The 15,582-nt window shown below is 38.4% G+C and overlaps 1 protein-coding gene across 3 annotated transcripts in view; it reads right to left on the bottom strand.

Annotated features, from left to right (window-relative positions):
* Nucleotides 1–15,582, bottom strand: part of LOC126249007 (dihydropyrimidinase-like) — a 224,264-nt gene that overhangs the window by 21,641 nt on the left and 187,041 nt on the right. For 2 of the 3 annotated variants that reach the window (XM_049950595.1, XM_049950598.1), the window contains exon 8: nucleotides 6,580–6,827. The exons of the other annotated variant lie outside the window; for it this stretch is intronic. In XM_049950595.1, the coding sequence (XP_049806552.1) occupies nucleotides 6,580–6,827 (248 nt within the window). The remainder of the gene's footprint in view (nucleotides 1–6,579; nucleotides 6,828–15,582) is intronic. 3 annotated transcript variants of the gene reach the window in all.

Raw genomic sequence — 15,582 nt, 5'->3', positions numbered from 1 at the left:
GAAATGGTAACAAATATTAAAAGAACTTCAAATAAAAGTTCTGCGGTTGTTAAAGTATGTTATAAAGGTAAACTGAGATCTGCTGAAAAAGTCTTTTTCGAAATCTCCTAACTCCCTCCCCCACTATTTTGTTTTTCCATTTCGACTTATGACTAATAGCAAAACATATAGCATTGTTACTACCAAATTTGATAATATATGATGACTGGTATTCCAAAGATTGTCAGAAATAAGCTAGAAATCTCTACATTGCTGTATGAGCGCCTGATGTGTGTTTGCATCAGTGTCAATAGTCATGTTGGGTTGTTTAATAAGTCTTACCAAGATAAATATATTCAAAATGTATACGCTACATAGATTGTTCTACATTTATTTTTTCTTTCAATTTTATGAAATATAAAATATCTTTTGTTGTATTTGTATTTTCTTTTAACATTTCGCATATTTTGTTTTCAAGTTGTAGCATTTTCAGATTTAATTATGTTATATCTGAAACTGTTTGTACGTTCTTGTTTTAACATTACTGTAAATCTCTACAATAACAAGGAACTGCTGGATTGTTTGGGCCAAAAAACAGCTGAATGCATTTTTTTAAGTGGGGTGTTCTACCCCGTAACAGCCATATGGGCACATATAAAAAATACATATCTGTTCTTTTGGACTACTCTATAACGTATCCAAAGCCAATCAAAATCGAAGTGCATCCCTTGGCTAGATTTACTTGTATTCTTCTAGATTAGGAGGCAAGCTAAAAACTAAAACTTAACTCGGTCTGAACAAGTTTGGGGAAGACCCAACAGTACCGACCAACCGCCGTGTCATCCTCAACCTATAGGTGTCACTGGATGCGGATATGGAGGGGTGAGTGGTAAGCACACTGTTCTCCTGGCCACTGTCAGTTTTCGTGACCAGAGCCACTACTTCTCAATCAAATAGCTCCTTAATTTACCTTCCCAGGGCTGAGTACATCCCGCCTGCCAACAGTGCTCAACAGACCGGACAGTCACCCACTGAAGTGCTAGCCTAGCCCAACAGCACTTAACTTCTGTGAACCGAGGGAAATGGTGTTACCACCACGACAAGGCCGCCGACAGAAGGTAAGGTACAGGACTCATTTTCAACACATCTGCACTGCTTATGACAATGAATACAGTACGACATAATAGTTCTTTCAACAGTACACGATTAATTTTGTTTCATGAAATAAAATTAGTGCAAATATTGTAAATACAAATTGCCCTAAACATTTGTTGCTCTTAGTAATTGGTAACATCAGATTGTGTTCAACATCTATTATTCAAATTTAAGTTGTTACAATGTTGCAGAAACTTTTCTTTCAAGTATCTTCCATTTCAGTACTTGTAAAAGATTAACACTCTTGAATATCACAGTTCCAACAGCATCAAATGACATTAAAATCATTACACCTAACAATTTAAAGTCTTCCGCTAACTGTTGCGCCATAACCTGAAGATATCAAGTAAGTGCTTCACTTAAAAACTGCAGAGTTTAAGCGACACTAACTGGCACAGCCTTTTTACAAAGCTACACATAATTAGAACAAGGAAATAAAGGGTTTGGCAGAAGAGAGTGCTAACTTTCAATTTAGTAAGGATTAGACTAATCACTTAAACTTTGAATGCATCACATGCTGGTAATGAGCAGTTCCATATGAACTGTCAGAAAATGCTTCTAACCACATGAAAAGAATAAAACAAGACTCTTTATGCTCTTGTCTTTGCATTTAACTGAATACATAACATGCAATACCTCAAAATACACTGAGGGTTAGTATTTTCTTCCACCAACCCCTTTAAATAGTCATTTGTATGACTAAACACATGTGGACAAGATTCCAGTTCTCTAATATGCTCACAATGTTGCTGAGCAGAATTAGGATATTTTAACTAACTTGTTAAGCTTACTATTTCCTCTGTTTTGACTGGTGTTAAGATTGTGTGCAAAAGAATTTCTACTGCAACTTTGGTCCAAAATTTTTTGCTTAATTTGGGAATTATTCATTGATTATGATATACAGTGACCGTAGGCCATTTTCATTTGCTATGTTGTGTGTGTTGTTTCATTATATGTACAGCAGTACTGATGATAATTGTTTACTCCCAATTTGTATTGACACTAGAATATGTAAACACACGCAGATGGCTCCAGAAGCTGCAACTAGTTGTGTTTATGATGGGACTAAGAGGAGGTTGTAATGAATATTACAGCTCAAATGGAAAAGTGTTGCCTTCATGTAAAACACTAGAGGGGAATACGGGGGCAAAGACAAACTCTTTCAGTCAGTAAGCATGCTTAATGCTGATGGAATAAAGCCCTGCAAGCACATGACCTATCCACATGGCCCACGTGAGAGCAGTAATATGCTTTGCAAATGGTGGCGGAAGTTTCCAGATTACCAATGCTAACGCCAGAAGCATGAGGTCACATACACAAGCTACTGTGCTGGCACAACATCACATGCATTTGTTCACAGCCACGCAGGTTTCGTGCACCTGCACTCACTTGCACATAGGCTTGAAATCTGCAGTTCGTTCATGTGTGATGCACTTCACTTACCCCCAGAGTTACATGAAATTTACGCAAATGATGAAAAACAAATACAGACATACATTACTGATGAATAAAAAATATAAATCATATCAAACAATGGAAAATCCAGGATTGAATGTAACAATATTATGAAAAGGAAAGTTGCTACTCATCATATAGCGAAGATGCTGGGTCACAGAGAGGCACAACAAAAAGACTCTCACAATTACAGCTTTCAGCCATTAAGGCCTTCGTCAATACACACACGTACGCACACGCACTCACACTCATGCAAATACAACTCACATACATGACTGCAGTCCCAGGCAACTGAAACCACACTGTGTGCAGCAGCACCAGTGCACGATGGGAGTGATGAGTAGGTGGGGGGGGGGGGGGGGGGTAAGGAGGAGGCTGGGGCAGGGAGGGGTAGGGATAGTATGGTGGGGGTTGACTGTCAGTGAAGTGCTGCAAGTTAGATGGAGGGATGGACCACCCTGTTGCTGAACACGCTGCCAAACACGATATCCTTCATTTCAATGACTGTTTCCCAGTGTGTGCCACATAACATTTGCACCAACACCAGCTTTTCTGAATTGTGCAGTTGGGAACTTTCCCTGCAATACATCCTACATTTCGATAACCCTCCTGGCCTCAGCCTTCGTTAGTTACTGTCCCAGCCTCTTCCTGTTCCCATTCCAACACTGCATAGCTGTCATTCTACCACCACATCCAGTCTTTTTATTTATTTCTCTCCTTTTCTGCTACTTCCCTCCCCCTCCTCCCCACCTCTCCCCTGCCCTCCATCTAACTTGCAGCACTTCACTGCCATCCCCACCATACTATCCCTCCCCTCCCTGCACCAGCTTCCTCCTTACTGCCACCCAGTCACCACTCCCATCATGATCTGGTGCTGCTGCACACAGTGTGGTTTCAGTTGCCTGGGACTGCAGTCATGTGTGTGAGTTGTATTTGCGTGAGTTTGAGTGTGTATGTGTGTCTATTGTTGATGAAGGCCTCAATGGCCGAAAGCTATAATTGAGTCTTTTTTTGTGCCTATCTGCGACTCAAATATAACTCAAAACATTATTCACTTAAATGTATAAAAATACTACTTCGTCATCTGTGAATATAAAGTGTTAAGAATAACATAAATTTTTAATCAAATATCATTTATTCCTCGATTCCTTGTCATTTATCAAATGAAGGTACTTTTTGTTCCTTTTACATCAGTCTTTAGAGCAACTCTTTCTTCTTCCCAAACATCTCATCAGAAACTATTTGATTTTCGAAGATTTGCTGGTGTGACACTAAAGAAAATACATTCGACATGTGCAAAGACGATATGGAGCATTATACGCCCCAAATTCGTCTTTATTTCATGATAACGAAACACAACTTGCAACTCATAATCTTCTTCAGCAAACAATGATAAATCGCCAATCCCACTGTAGTTTTTAGCTAATAATTCATTAAAATTCCACATTAGCTTCACTTCTCAAATCACATTTCAAATAAAATCTATTTATGTCATGTATCATTTGAAACTCACAACTGGATTTCTTTGACAGTTCTTGGGCTATTATGTATTTGTAGTTTGTTGTAAGCCTCCCTTGGCCACGGACAGAAATACAGATGGACTCACGGGCAAGACACTGCTGCAATAATTGCAACTGGTCCAGAAAGGTGAAAAACATTTTCCAATCGTCTCTTGACGCTTTCACAATAAAAAAATTGTCTGTGTGCTGCAATATTATGAACTCTTATGTACTCAAACCCAGCATCTCTTCTGAATTTATGAATCTCAAAGCTCTATATAACTGAATAGATGCAGGGCAGATCAAACAACCTGTTCCATATTCTAATGGCTAGCTAGAGTTAATCCTAAACACTTTTGGATGACGCTGGCTGTTCAGCATCATTCCATAAACATTTCAGGAGGCGTTAGGTTAAAAGTCTGAAGATGGTCATCATTTGCAATCACCCAGTTATTGCTGGGTTCAATCAGCAGGTAGCATTACAACACTAACAAATTGCATAATAATATCCAGAAGACATGCATATCTGATAGTGTTAGCAACCTAAGGAAGGCATTGAAGAGTAAAAGTTTTTTGTCATCTACATTCTCATCACTGGCTGCCAGGGGGAGAAGTACTGGCAGGTACAGTTTAATAGGACCGTGTTTGTACTGCATCTGCTGAGGCCTTCTGCCTATGAGTATTTTTATGCTTTATTTGTTATTCTGTGAATCAAGTAAAGCTGTGCTCAACTCTAAGGTTGGTTTCAACACTTCACTGCTTTATGAGGTACAGTGGTACGCCCTTGACTTCCTCCCATCTCTTAACTGACTTATAGAGCCATGAACGGGGATCTACATTTCAACATGTACTCCAAAATACAGTGCAGGTTGATTTCACATTATTGTCATTAGTATAGGTGAAAGAAATGATAAGTAACAGAAAATTGTAGGACCAACCGGGGAGCGAACACCAAATCTTTAGTTTTGTAGTCTGGAAATTAAGTCATCAAGGCACATTTCTGCATAAATTGATAATAAGTTATATCAAATAGAAACTGCACTAAGGCAAGGGACCAAATATTAGTTACAGAATTTTGTACAAGTAGTAAACGAAGAAACAATAGTGGCATTATAAGTTATTTGTTATTGAAGTTACAAACAATTTATTGGTGAATAAATTTGTTTCAATGACCTACTTATCTAAATAAGTATCCAGACAGAAGGTTATTGGAATAATGCATATCTTTGCTTACCACTACACTTTACACTTCCTTCCCTTTCCATTCATTGCAGTTCATGTTATCAACTGTAACAAGTCTTATTTGTGCATTTGCTCAATTTACTCACATAAACCTATGGTATATCTGAACTGAAGTTTTTTTTTTCTTTATTACACTGCTCACAATTATAGTCTTATCACGCTTTCACGCAAATTTACAGATCCACAGTTAAACAATGACTGTCAATAACATTAAATATTCAATTATCACTTTAATTTTTGTTATAAATGATCACAATCAGTCGCTGTTGTAACACTTAGTGAATCTCAGGTGTACAGCACATATTTTCTCCATAGAAAACGGAAAATTGACACTAAAAAGAAAGTCTAACTCTTAATGCATTCAAATGCTTGCTGGGTGCATCACTGCTGCTGAATTGTGATGAAGCTGTGTAGAGTATGTTTCCTTAGCAGTGTGGCTCCAGCCACACTGTCGGTTGCCCCACATTCGGCGAGTGAGCACCACATGATACCGAGTGAGGTAACTCCCAGCTGTGTGCTTCTGTGTATGTGTGCATAGCTAGTATGTGTGCATAGCTGGTGACACGGATTTGACATATGGATACAGTGTGCTATGACGAAAGCTGTACCAGAAGAACAAGATAGAATACGGAAAGGAGTTATTTAGAATAATACAGGGATTAGTGACAAGAGCAACAGGGATTTAACTAAAAGAGATATTTACAAATTGCTCAGTTTTTTGAGTAAAGTTACAAATGGGAGAGGGGAAATTTAGGAGTGATGTTTTCAAAAGAGTTACGGAAACCAGACCTCTCCTGAAGTATAGAAATGAGAGGAAAGTGAAACAAGTTGGAAATAGTATAAGGAAAAACTGTTAGTAAAAGAACTATCATCGAAACAACAGAAGAAGGGAGAAGAAGTAGAGATAGTGTGTCATTTCTATACCACACTAATTCTATTTTTCAAAAACTTACACAAGGCAGTTGTGCTTTGTCTACAGTGTGTCCGTCACTGTTGCAAGGTGTGCATCACATCATCAATACTCACATCCTAAGAAAGTATATTTAACAGATGGTGCTAAACAATTTCACACCACGCTATATACATTTTCAGCCTTAGAAAATTGTTCATAGTACATCTACAAAAATCATTGTATCACTTTGGTTTAAGTCTACTGAATGCAACTACTCTTAAATATGCATACAAACAGGACCATCACCAACAGTGAGCCTTTTACAAGATTAAGCCCTGCATCCTTCACTATACTTACTCGGCCAGAAGATGAAGGAGACGGTTCTTGGTGTCAGCGTCAGGAGAAAGGGGAGGACTAACGACATGTGCAGCAGCGTGATACCAGCACGTGTGGCGGTACTGCTTGCCATCAGACGCGAGGGCAGCCACCAGTGTCTCCCCAAATACTGGGCTCTGCCCAGAAGCAGAAGAGACATTGCGTGCCTGCACCAGCACGTCTGCTGCTGGCTTACTCATTACGTGCACTACGTACAGGGGACAATTCACCTACAAAGGAATGCGTGACGCATGCATAACATAAAAATTAAATTTGACCATATTACAGTATGAGGAGTCAGAATGTTACTACTGAAAGTTTATAATAAACCGCCATGCCTTCTAGGCTAATGTGCTTTTTAAGCAACCACATACTACTGTGAAACCAAGGAAAATCCTAGTGTACATCTTGTCTCAGAGTATAATCAAAGACAAGAAGGGAAGGGAAATAAATAATTTATTGTAAAGAAAATTTGGCAAAAAGGACAATGTCAAAGCACGAGTATTGAGTATTGGCAACTAATTCAGATAATCTCAGTCTGCACAGAAGTGAGTGTGGTTTGAGTAGATGGGAAAATGCATTAAAATGAACACATGAGAGTTGAAGAAGGAAAATCAGAAAAGTCACAGCCCAGAATGTGGCAGTATGAGCCTGCCTGTTTAAATGTGGTTCAATAAGGAAGAGTTAAGATGATTCAAATGTCTAATTTTAAGTTGAAAGTATCAAATATGATGTATGTCTAGTCATTCCAAGTAATACACGAAATGCTGAATAATTTCTTTAAATAGACCTTTACTATACATGCACAGATTAAAGGATGAAACTTCTATCTTCAGTGTGATCAAAAGAAATGCAAAATGCTAGATTTGTAATACAAGAACAAAACTGATTTTAAAGCAATTTAACTACACATAAATAAATAAATAAATCCACAATAGTGTGGAAAGAGACGCCAATTCCAGATTTGAAACATGTTAAACAAGCAGTAATTACAGAGGCGTAAGAACGAGAGAAAAAATTTGAGAATAATTTTCTATTTGAAGTGGAAACTAATGTAATAAGCAGCCCATTGTTATATTCTTCCCTATTTGTGAGCAAGTGACTTTGGTCGTATTATTGTTGCAGCACATGCACAACAGCTGAAGAGTGTTTGTCATTTACACTGATACACATGCAGTGGCCCCAACAGGACTATTAGAAATTGTGGTCCTATTATACCAAGAAGTAACTGGACAGAAATAGTATTCAGTGAAGAGAAGTACAGTACTTACAAAACAAGCATTTATAGCTGAGATACATATTCTTATGAATAAATACATAAATTTAGAAATACAGAAATCCACCTCAAAATCATTCAGTTAATTACTACAGCCATCTGGCTGTAAGACTGTAGGGTCAATCAACTGCTGGAATTACAACAAAGACATAACTTTAGATGATGACTAGGAGGAACCTGATCACATTCTTTCTGTCAGTATTAGTTTAGTGTCAATATTAAGTAGGAAAGATAAGCTGAACTGTACTGAAGTATTTTGATCAGCCCAAAAATTGCTGCGGGTCTCTCCTAGCAACACATGAATTCCTTATCTCCCAGATCAAAAGTTAATAAATTTAAAACTGATTAATTTAATGCTACTGCTTTGATGCTACTTCACGTTCTATATGTTCTGAGATAATACCAACACAACATTCTATATTTTCCTATCCTGTACATGTTGGGGAGTAGTTTCTGACTCCTCACAGTCAGTCATTTATTCATCGTATCTACTAATAAGCAATAACAATAAAGAGAAATGATATACATCAACATACAAAAGCTATATTAGGGGGACCAGAAAGTTATGCCATTTCTGTGTATGTAGACAATTATTTGTAATTTATCGGCTCATTGTGTACTTCCAAGTCACATCAAAGACTTTTTAACATTAGAGCAATTTGTTTACTCATACATAATTAAATCTTTTTCCCTTTTTTTCAATTTCTGGTGAAATATGACAAGAGGTACATGTCCAGCATCATATGTTTTTTGAATTTCACAAGGGTAATGACACAAAAGTTGCTATCAGAAACATTTGTGATATTTATTCAAGTGCGTTAGATGTTCGTAAATGCCAAAGCTGGCTTTCTAAGTTCAAAGTGGGTAATTTTCATGTTTTTGACTCATGTCAATCAGGAAGACCAACAAATCTAGCTAACTATATTTTAAGGGTGGAAGTGGAAGTGAATCTGTGCCAGACAATTCAACTGTCAAACACACTTAACCGACCTTGGATGACCATCCAAGAACATTTGCAGCAGATTAGTAAAGACAAAATATGCTAACTGATCCAATAGATGCCATTTATTGCTTCAGCAGCACAATACAGAAGCATTTTTTGATCAAGTGATCACTGGAGATGAAAGCTGAAGCATTTAAGATAATCCAGAACACAAAAGGCAGTGGCTCTCTCCAAATAAATCACCAATGGAGTACAGCTATGCCAAGTTTGCACTCCAAAGAGGCATTTTTGTGTGTTTTGTGGAATACTCATGGGTCATTAATGTTGAAGTGCTGATACCTGCAGAAACTGTGAATGCACACCTTTACTATGAACAACTGGATTGAGTAAATCAACCTTTAATTGGAAAGTGCCCAGCAATTGTCAAATGGAAAGGCATTATTCTGCAAAATGATAATGCAAGACTGCACTGTGCATGATGAAACCCAGAAAAAATTAATGAATAGAAATGGGAGGTATTGCCTCACCCACTAAACTCACCGAATACTGTGTCACAGGATTTCCATTTATTCCAGTCATTAGAATATTTTAATCAAAAAAATTTGAAATGTGGGTGATGCCCAAAATGTCTCCAGATTTTTGCTCAAACACCAAGTTATTTTTATTGGTCCAGCAATGAAAACTTGCATACTAGCTGGCAAAAGGTGGGTGATTATGAGAAAGAGTATGTCACTGATTGAAAACAAAAACATGTTAAAAATTTACTTGTTTGAATTTAATGTAAAGAAACAACATTACTTGCCGGTCCCCATAATATATTATGCTGCATGCATTTAAATACGAAAAATACACTCAAATGATTCTACAGGTAATTACGTAATTTTTAAATAACAAAACAACCAACTATTAACAATAAAGCAATGCACATATATTGCGAGCAGTAAGCACTTGGTTGGAGATAAAAACCAACTTATGATTCTTTACTATAAAGCTCAATCTGGCATCTAGCTTCCCAACAACTAGTTTTGTATCCTTCTTCCACTTTAAATTGCTTTGGATGCATATACCATGACATTTTACAGATATGACTATTTCCAGTTATTAATTGTCACTGACACTAAATTTATTAGACATCATACACTCATACATAAATATATAAACACACGAACTGTGTGCAAACATGTTTTGTCAAAATGACACATTCAAGATCATTACAATACATTGCACACATAACTAATCAACTAAAAAACAGTATTAATAGTATCCTTTTATAAAATTTACCCACCAATATATTAATATGCTCAGCTGCTTAATGTAAAACACCTAACTTAGAAACGTGTCACAGCAATCAAACAGTAATGGAGGGTACACAGAGTGTGGAATCTTGTGATTATAGGAGGTCCTTATCACACCCTGATTTGATCTGACCAATGTAACTAACAAATCACAGTTAGGCTCTAGCTATAAATTGTTCCATTCATTCCATTTATGTCTCCTTTCAAAGGTAAAAGGTACATCATAAAATGTACTGAAAAATACACAGGACAAGAATTGCATTTTCATACGTTTAGCATGTACCTACAAAAGAAAGAATAAAAAGTCTTACTGTACATACAAAATACATTTGTGTGTTCAAAGCCAGACCAACTGTTTTTCTTTGCATTACAGGCAATAAACAAGTCAGTTATACTGCACATACACTGCTGTAGAGGAAGTTCTTTTAACAGTTGCTCAATGTAATGATTTTAATTTATGGTACATACAATTCATCATTGTGTATACTACCTCAAGTATTCCGTGAAAGGTAACTTGGAAAATCAACAGAATAGTACAGTGTTTATTGATAAGAGCACATTTTGCATTCGTGCCAGTGATTGTTTCAAGTGTTGCACTGAACAGAAGAGAAGACATTACTGGAGTTCATCAAGCAGTGACATTTAACACCAACCGCAGGTTTCATCGTGTGGAGGGCCAGGGCCTGTACTGTCTCGAGTTTGTTGTGAGAGCAGTGGACAGTGTAGTTAAAATTCAACCCATCCTGTTGTTCCTACACCAAGACATGTTCTTCCAGGAGGACAATGTCCATGTACCCAATTCTTTGGTTACCAACACATTCCCCAACATATTCCTTAACTTCTCTGGTCAGCATGATCACCTGACTTGTCTCCCACTAAGCCTGTGTGGGATACCATGGAGTTTGCTGCAGAATTCTGGAGCATATTCTAAGTTAACGTACAATAAATTTGCTCGAAGCAAAAAAAAGCTTCTGTCCACAAGTCAGAAATATATAGAAAGCATCACTGATCTGAAGCTCACTTTGTCCTTTTCTTACACAATATCCTGTGAATCATCTATGAAGAGCAACAGGCAGATTCCATATTCAAAGAAAGCATTTGATACAGTGCCCCACTGCCGATTGTTAATGAAGGTCTGAGCATACGGAACACATTCCCTGACATATGAGTGGCTTGAAGACTTAATTACTAGGACGCAGTATGTTCTCCTGGATGACAAGTGTTCATCAGAGACAGGGGTATCATGAGGAGTTACCCAGGGCAGTGTTTTAGGACCACTCTTGTTCTCTCCATAATAAATTATAAGACACATATCTTGAGCTACAATCTGCAACTTCTGACAATGCTGTAGTGAACAGGAAAGTATTGTCATAGCATGACTGTAGGAGGATACGGAATGACTTAATGGAATACCCATTTGGTGTGCTGCTAGACAAAGTTATAACGATTAAATATGTAAGTGCAAGCATAACATTAGAAAGCGATATGAAATGGAACAAGCATGTAAGGTCAATGGCAGTTTATAGGGAGAAATTTAGTGAACTGTAGCTTGTCTATTAAAAAAGACTGCATACAGAACACTAGTGTGACCCACTCTTGAGCACTGTTCTCGTGTTTGGGACCTCCACCAAATCAGATTAAATGTAAACAACACAGCAATTCAGAGGTGTGCTGCTATATTTGATCAACATGAGACTATTATGGAGATGCTTTGTAGACTCAAATCAGAATCCCTGGAGAGGGAAAAGAAAAAAAAAATTCTTTTTGAAAATACTATTGAGAAAAGTTAGAGAATCGGCATTTGTGGGTAACTGCACAATGATTCTAATGCTGCCAAAATGCAGGAGGTGGACAAATGTAGGGAAACACCAAAAACACAACACATAGTCATGCCTAATATGGTGAAGGAAAACCACTAATATTCACAACAGTTTCCAGTGATCTCAGAATGGATAAATACAGGTCCTGCATGATTTTAGAGGGAATCCCATGACATTCTTCCTAGCAGTGTGAACATGGGCCCTGTTGTCTGAACACAGGATCACCATTGGTGAATGAACATTGTAGCATGGGCTGGACCTGATTAGCCAACATGGTCACATAATCCTTGTCAGTAATGTGACCCTGCAACGTAACCATGGGGCCTGGGCCTACAGACTACCACACTATGGCTGCCCAAATCATTACCGACCCCCCCCCCTTCCCCACCTCACCCCCCACCCCTTTGGGACGTAAACTTGGCAAGATGTTGGAAAATGGAACAAGACTCGTCTGACCAAATGGCTTTCTTCCATTCTTCCACAGTCCAAGTTTTATGACTCTGGACATTTGCATCATGGATGACCATTTTAGAATTCCAGCTCACCCTGCAATTCGTTGCTTATGAAGCTTGCTTCAAGTTTTGATGATGACAGGGTTTGCAAGTGCGACATTCAGTTCTGCAGTGACTTTTACAGCTGTTGTCCTACTGTTTGTCATTACGATCCTCTTCGCTGACCGTCCATCATGACCACTCTTTACACACTTTTGTCCATGTTATGACTTAGTGGATGATCCAGAATGAGATTTTCGCTCTGCAGCGGAGTGTGCACTGATATGAAACTTTCTGGCAGATTAAAACTGTGTGCCGGACCGAGATTCGAACTCAGGAGCTTTGCCTTTCGCGGGCAAGTGCTCTACCAACTGAACTACCGAAGCACGACTCACGCCCGGTACTCACAGCTTTACTTCTGCCAGTACCTCGTCTCCTACCTTCCAAACTTTACAGAAGCTCTCCTGCGAACCTTGCAGAACTAGCACCCCTGAAAGAAAGGATATTGTGGAGACATGGCTTAGCCACAGCCTGGGGGATGTTTCCAGAATGAGATTTTCACTCTGCAGCGGAGTGTGCGCCGATATGAAACTTTCTGCACATTAAATCTCCCAGAAAGTTTCATATCAGTGCACACTCCGCTGCAGAGTGAAAATCTCATTCTGGAAACATCCCCCAGGCTGTGGCTAAGCCATGTCTCCGCAATATCCTTTCTTTCAGGAGTGCTAGTTCTGCAAGGTTCGGAGGAGAGCTTCTGTAAAGTTTGGACAGTAGGAGACGAGGTACTGGCAGAAGTGAATCTGTGAGAACGGAGCGTGAGTTGTGGTTGGGTAGCTCAGTTGGTAGAGCACTTGCTCGCTAAAGGCAAAGGTCCCGAGTTCGAGTCTCGGTCCGGCACAGTTTTAATCTGCCAGAAAGTTAGTGGATGAGGTTTTCCCACTTTCCCTGCATGTGGTATAAATCTTCGATACTGTGACTTTTGGAACACCAAGTACTTTGCCTACCTTCGTTATGAAATGAAGCACCCACCATGCAAGCACCAAGAATTTGCACATATTAGAGTTCACTTATATCTCCAACACAATGCACTCACAACTACATAAGAACACTATTCTGACCACAACTGACAATTGTAGTGTATTGAGGGCATTGTACAGGTGCCATTCATGGTCAAATACAACAGCACAACTAGCAGGCTTGGTCAGCATCTGCATTTGTGTTCAAGCATGTATTTCTCACAGTGAGTCCATATTTTTGTCCCACTCCTGTATGTATCACCTAAGGACCACAGAGACAAGTAGTGTTACAAGGTACAGTTTGCCAATGAATCATATGGTGGGTTGGGAAATACGTATGTAGATGCAGATGGCATCTGATGCAGTCTGCATTACTGGCAAAAAACAAACAAACAAAAGGAATAAGTGAAACTACCGTCTAACATTATTGTCCATGATTAAACTCAAAAATTCTATGTTCATGTCTCTTATGCACGACTGCAGAACTGCATTGTAACTAGAGGATGGTATACAAAAAAACTACAGTTGTCCAACATTATATCTCCACAGATGTATGACCTTGTGATTATGATGATACAACAATCAACCTGTACTATATGTGAATACAGTTTTATGTGGCTACCATTGTTTCAATGAGTCAATTTTTCATATTCCACTAGCATACTTTTCTTGAGAAGGAACAGACATTTCCTGTGACAAAACACAGATACTACTAACATGCACATCTTTTTTTTATTAAGTAAAACATGACAGTGTCATCTACCAAAGCCACATTCCAAATTTTAGAAAGAAAATAATGACTGAAGCTGATTACATGAACTCTCAACTCTAGAATGCTGTGAATGTGTTTATACTCTTACCTTTATTGTATTACCTGAAATGATATACATAGTTATTTGCAATACAGGGTAACAATATATTGAAAAACACTTGCTAGGCAGGAACGAGATGAAAATAAAAACAAAAACTAACAGTGAACAATAATTCTACAATAGGTGGAGGGGATTGTCAAAATGTGTACACATGTTTAGAGATACATGTCATTAGTGTTTCCCAGCCAATAATGTTGGCTTTCACAAAGTGCAACCACCACATCTTCGAGTAGGTCCTAAATTGGCCTCATTATACTGAATGCACTGTCTTCCAGTTCTAACACCAATCAGCAATACTTGACAGTACCAACAATCAAATCTGGGTTCTCCAAGAGACAGTCAAACACACTGGCCATTCAGTTACTGAGGCGACTGCAAATTATCTTTTATTTGAAATACCAGCCTTACAGTTTAAATCCCAGACACAAAAAAATGGAAACAGGATGCAGTCACAGCATTGTACTACAGCATCCTGAGGTTTTATAGCATAATATTTTCATGTTGGCTAAATTATTTCACAATTTATCTTTACACAAGTCACCTGTGTAATGGAATATTTTGATTTTATCACAGTTGTTTTTTTCTAAGTGAGTGGACACACTTTGGGACCACTCACAGATGTCAGATTTTGTTTCTGCATTCCTAAAGTCTTCATGATTGACCATTTACTTCCACAGTTTTAACATTACAATTAACTTTGCAGACAGAAAAGATATTTGCATAAACTGCAGCAGTTCTGTTCTTGTCTCTACCATCTGCTACATCTACATCTACACTCTGCAAACCACCATGACGTGCATGGCAGAGGGTACGTCCAATTGTACCGGTTATTAGGGTTTCTTCCCATTCCATACATGTGTGGAGCACGCGAAGAATGATTGTTTGAATGCCTTTGTGTGTATAATAATTATTCTAATCTTATCCTCACAATCCCTATGTGAGCGATACTTAGGGAGTTTTAGTATATTCCTAGCGACATCATTTACAGCCAGTTCTTTAAACTTTGTTGACACAGTTTCCGGGATAGTTTACATCTGTCTTCAAGAGTCTGCCAGTTCAGTTCCTTCAGTATCTCTGTGACACTCCTACAGATTAAACAGACCTGTGACCATTCATGCTGTTGTCCTCTGTATGTGTTCAATATCCCCTGTTAGTCCTACCTGCTACAGGTCTCACACACTTGGGCAATATTCTAAAACTGGTTGCACAAGTGATTTGTAAGCAATCGCTTTTGTAGGCTGATTGCACTCCCCTAGTATTCTACCAATAAAC

This window comes from Schistocerca nitens, chromosome 3, assembly GCF_023898315.1.
Source record: "Schistocerca nitens isolate TAMUIC-IGC-003100 chromosome 3, iqSchNite1.1, whole genome shotgun sequence".
NCBI classification, from domain to species: Eukaryota; Metazoa; Arthropoda; class Insecta; order Orthoptera; family Acrididae; genus Schistocerca; species Schistocerca nitens.
The sequence above is the reverse complement of the archived record's forward strand: the minus strand, read 5'-3'. Positions and strand labels throughout refer to the sequence as shown.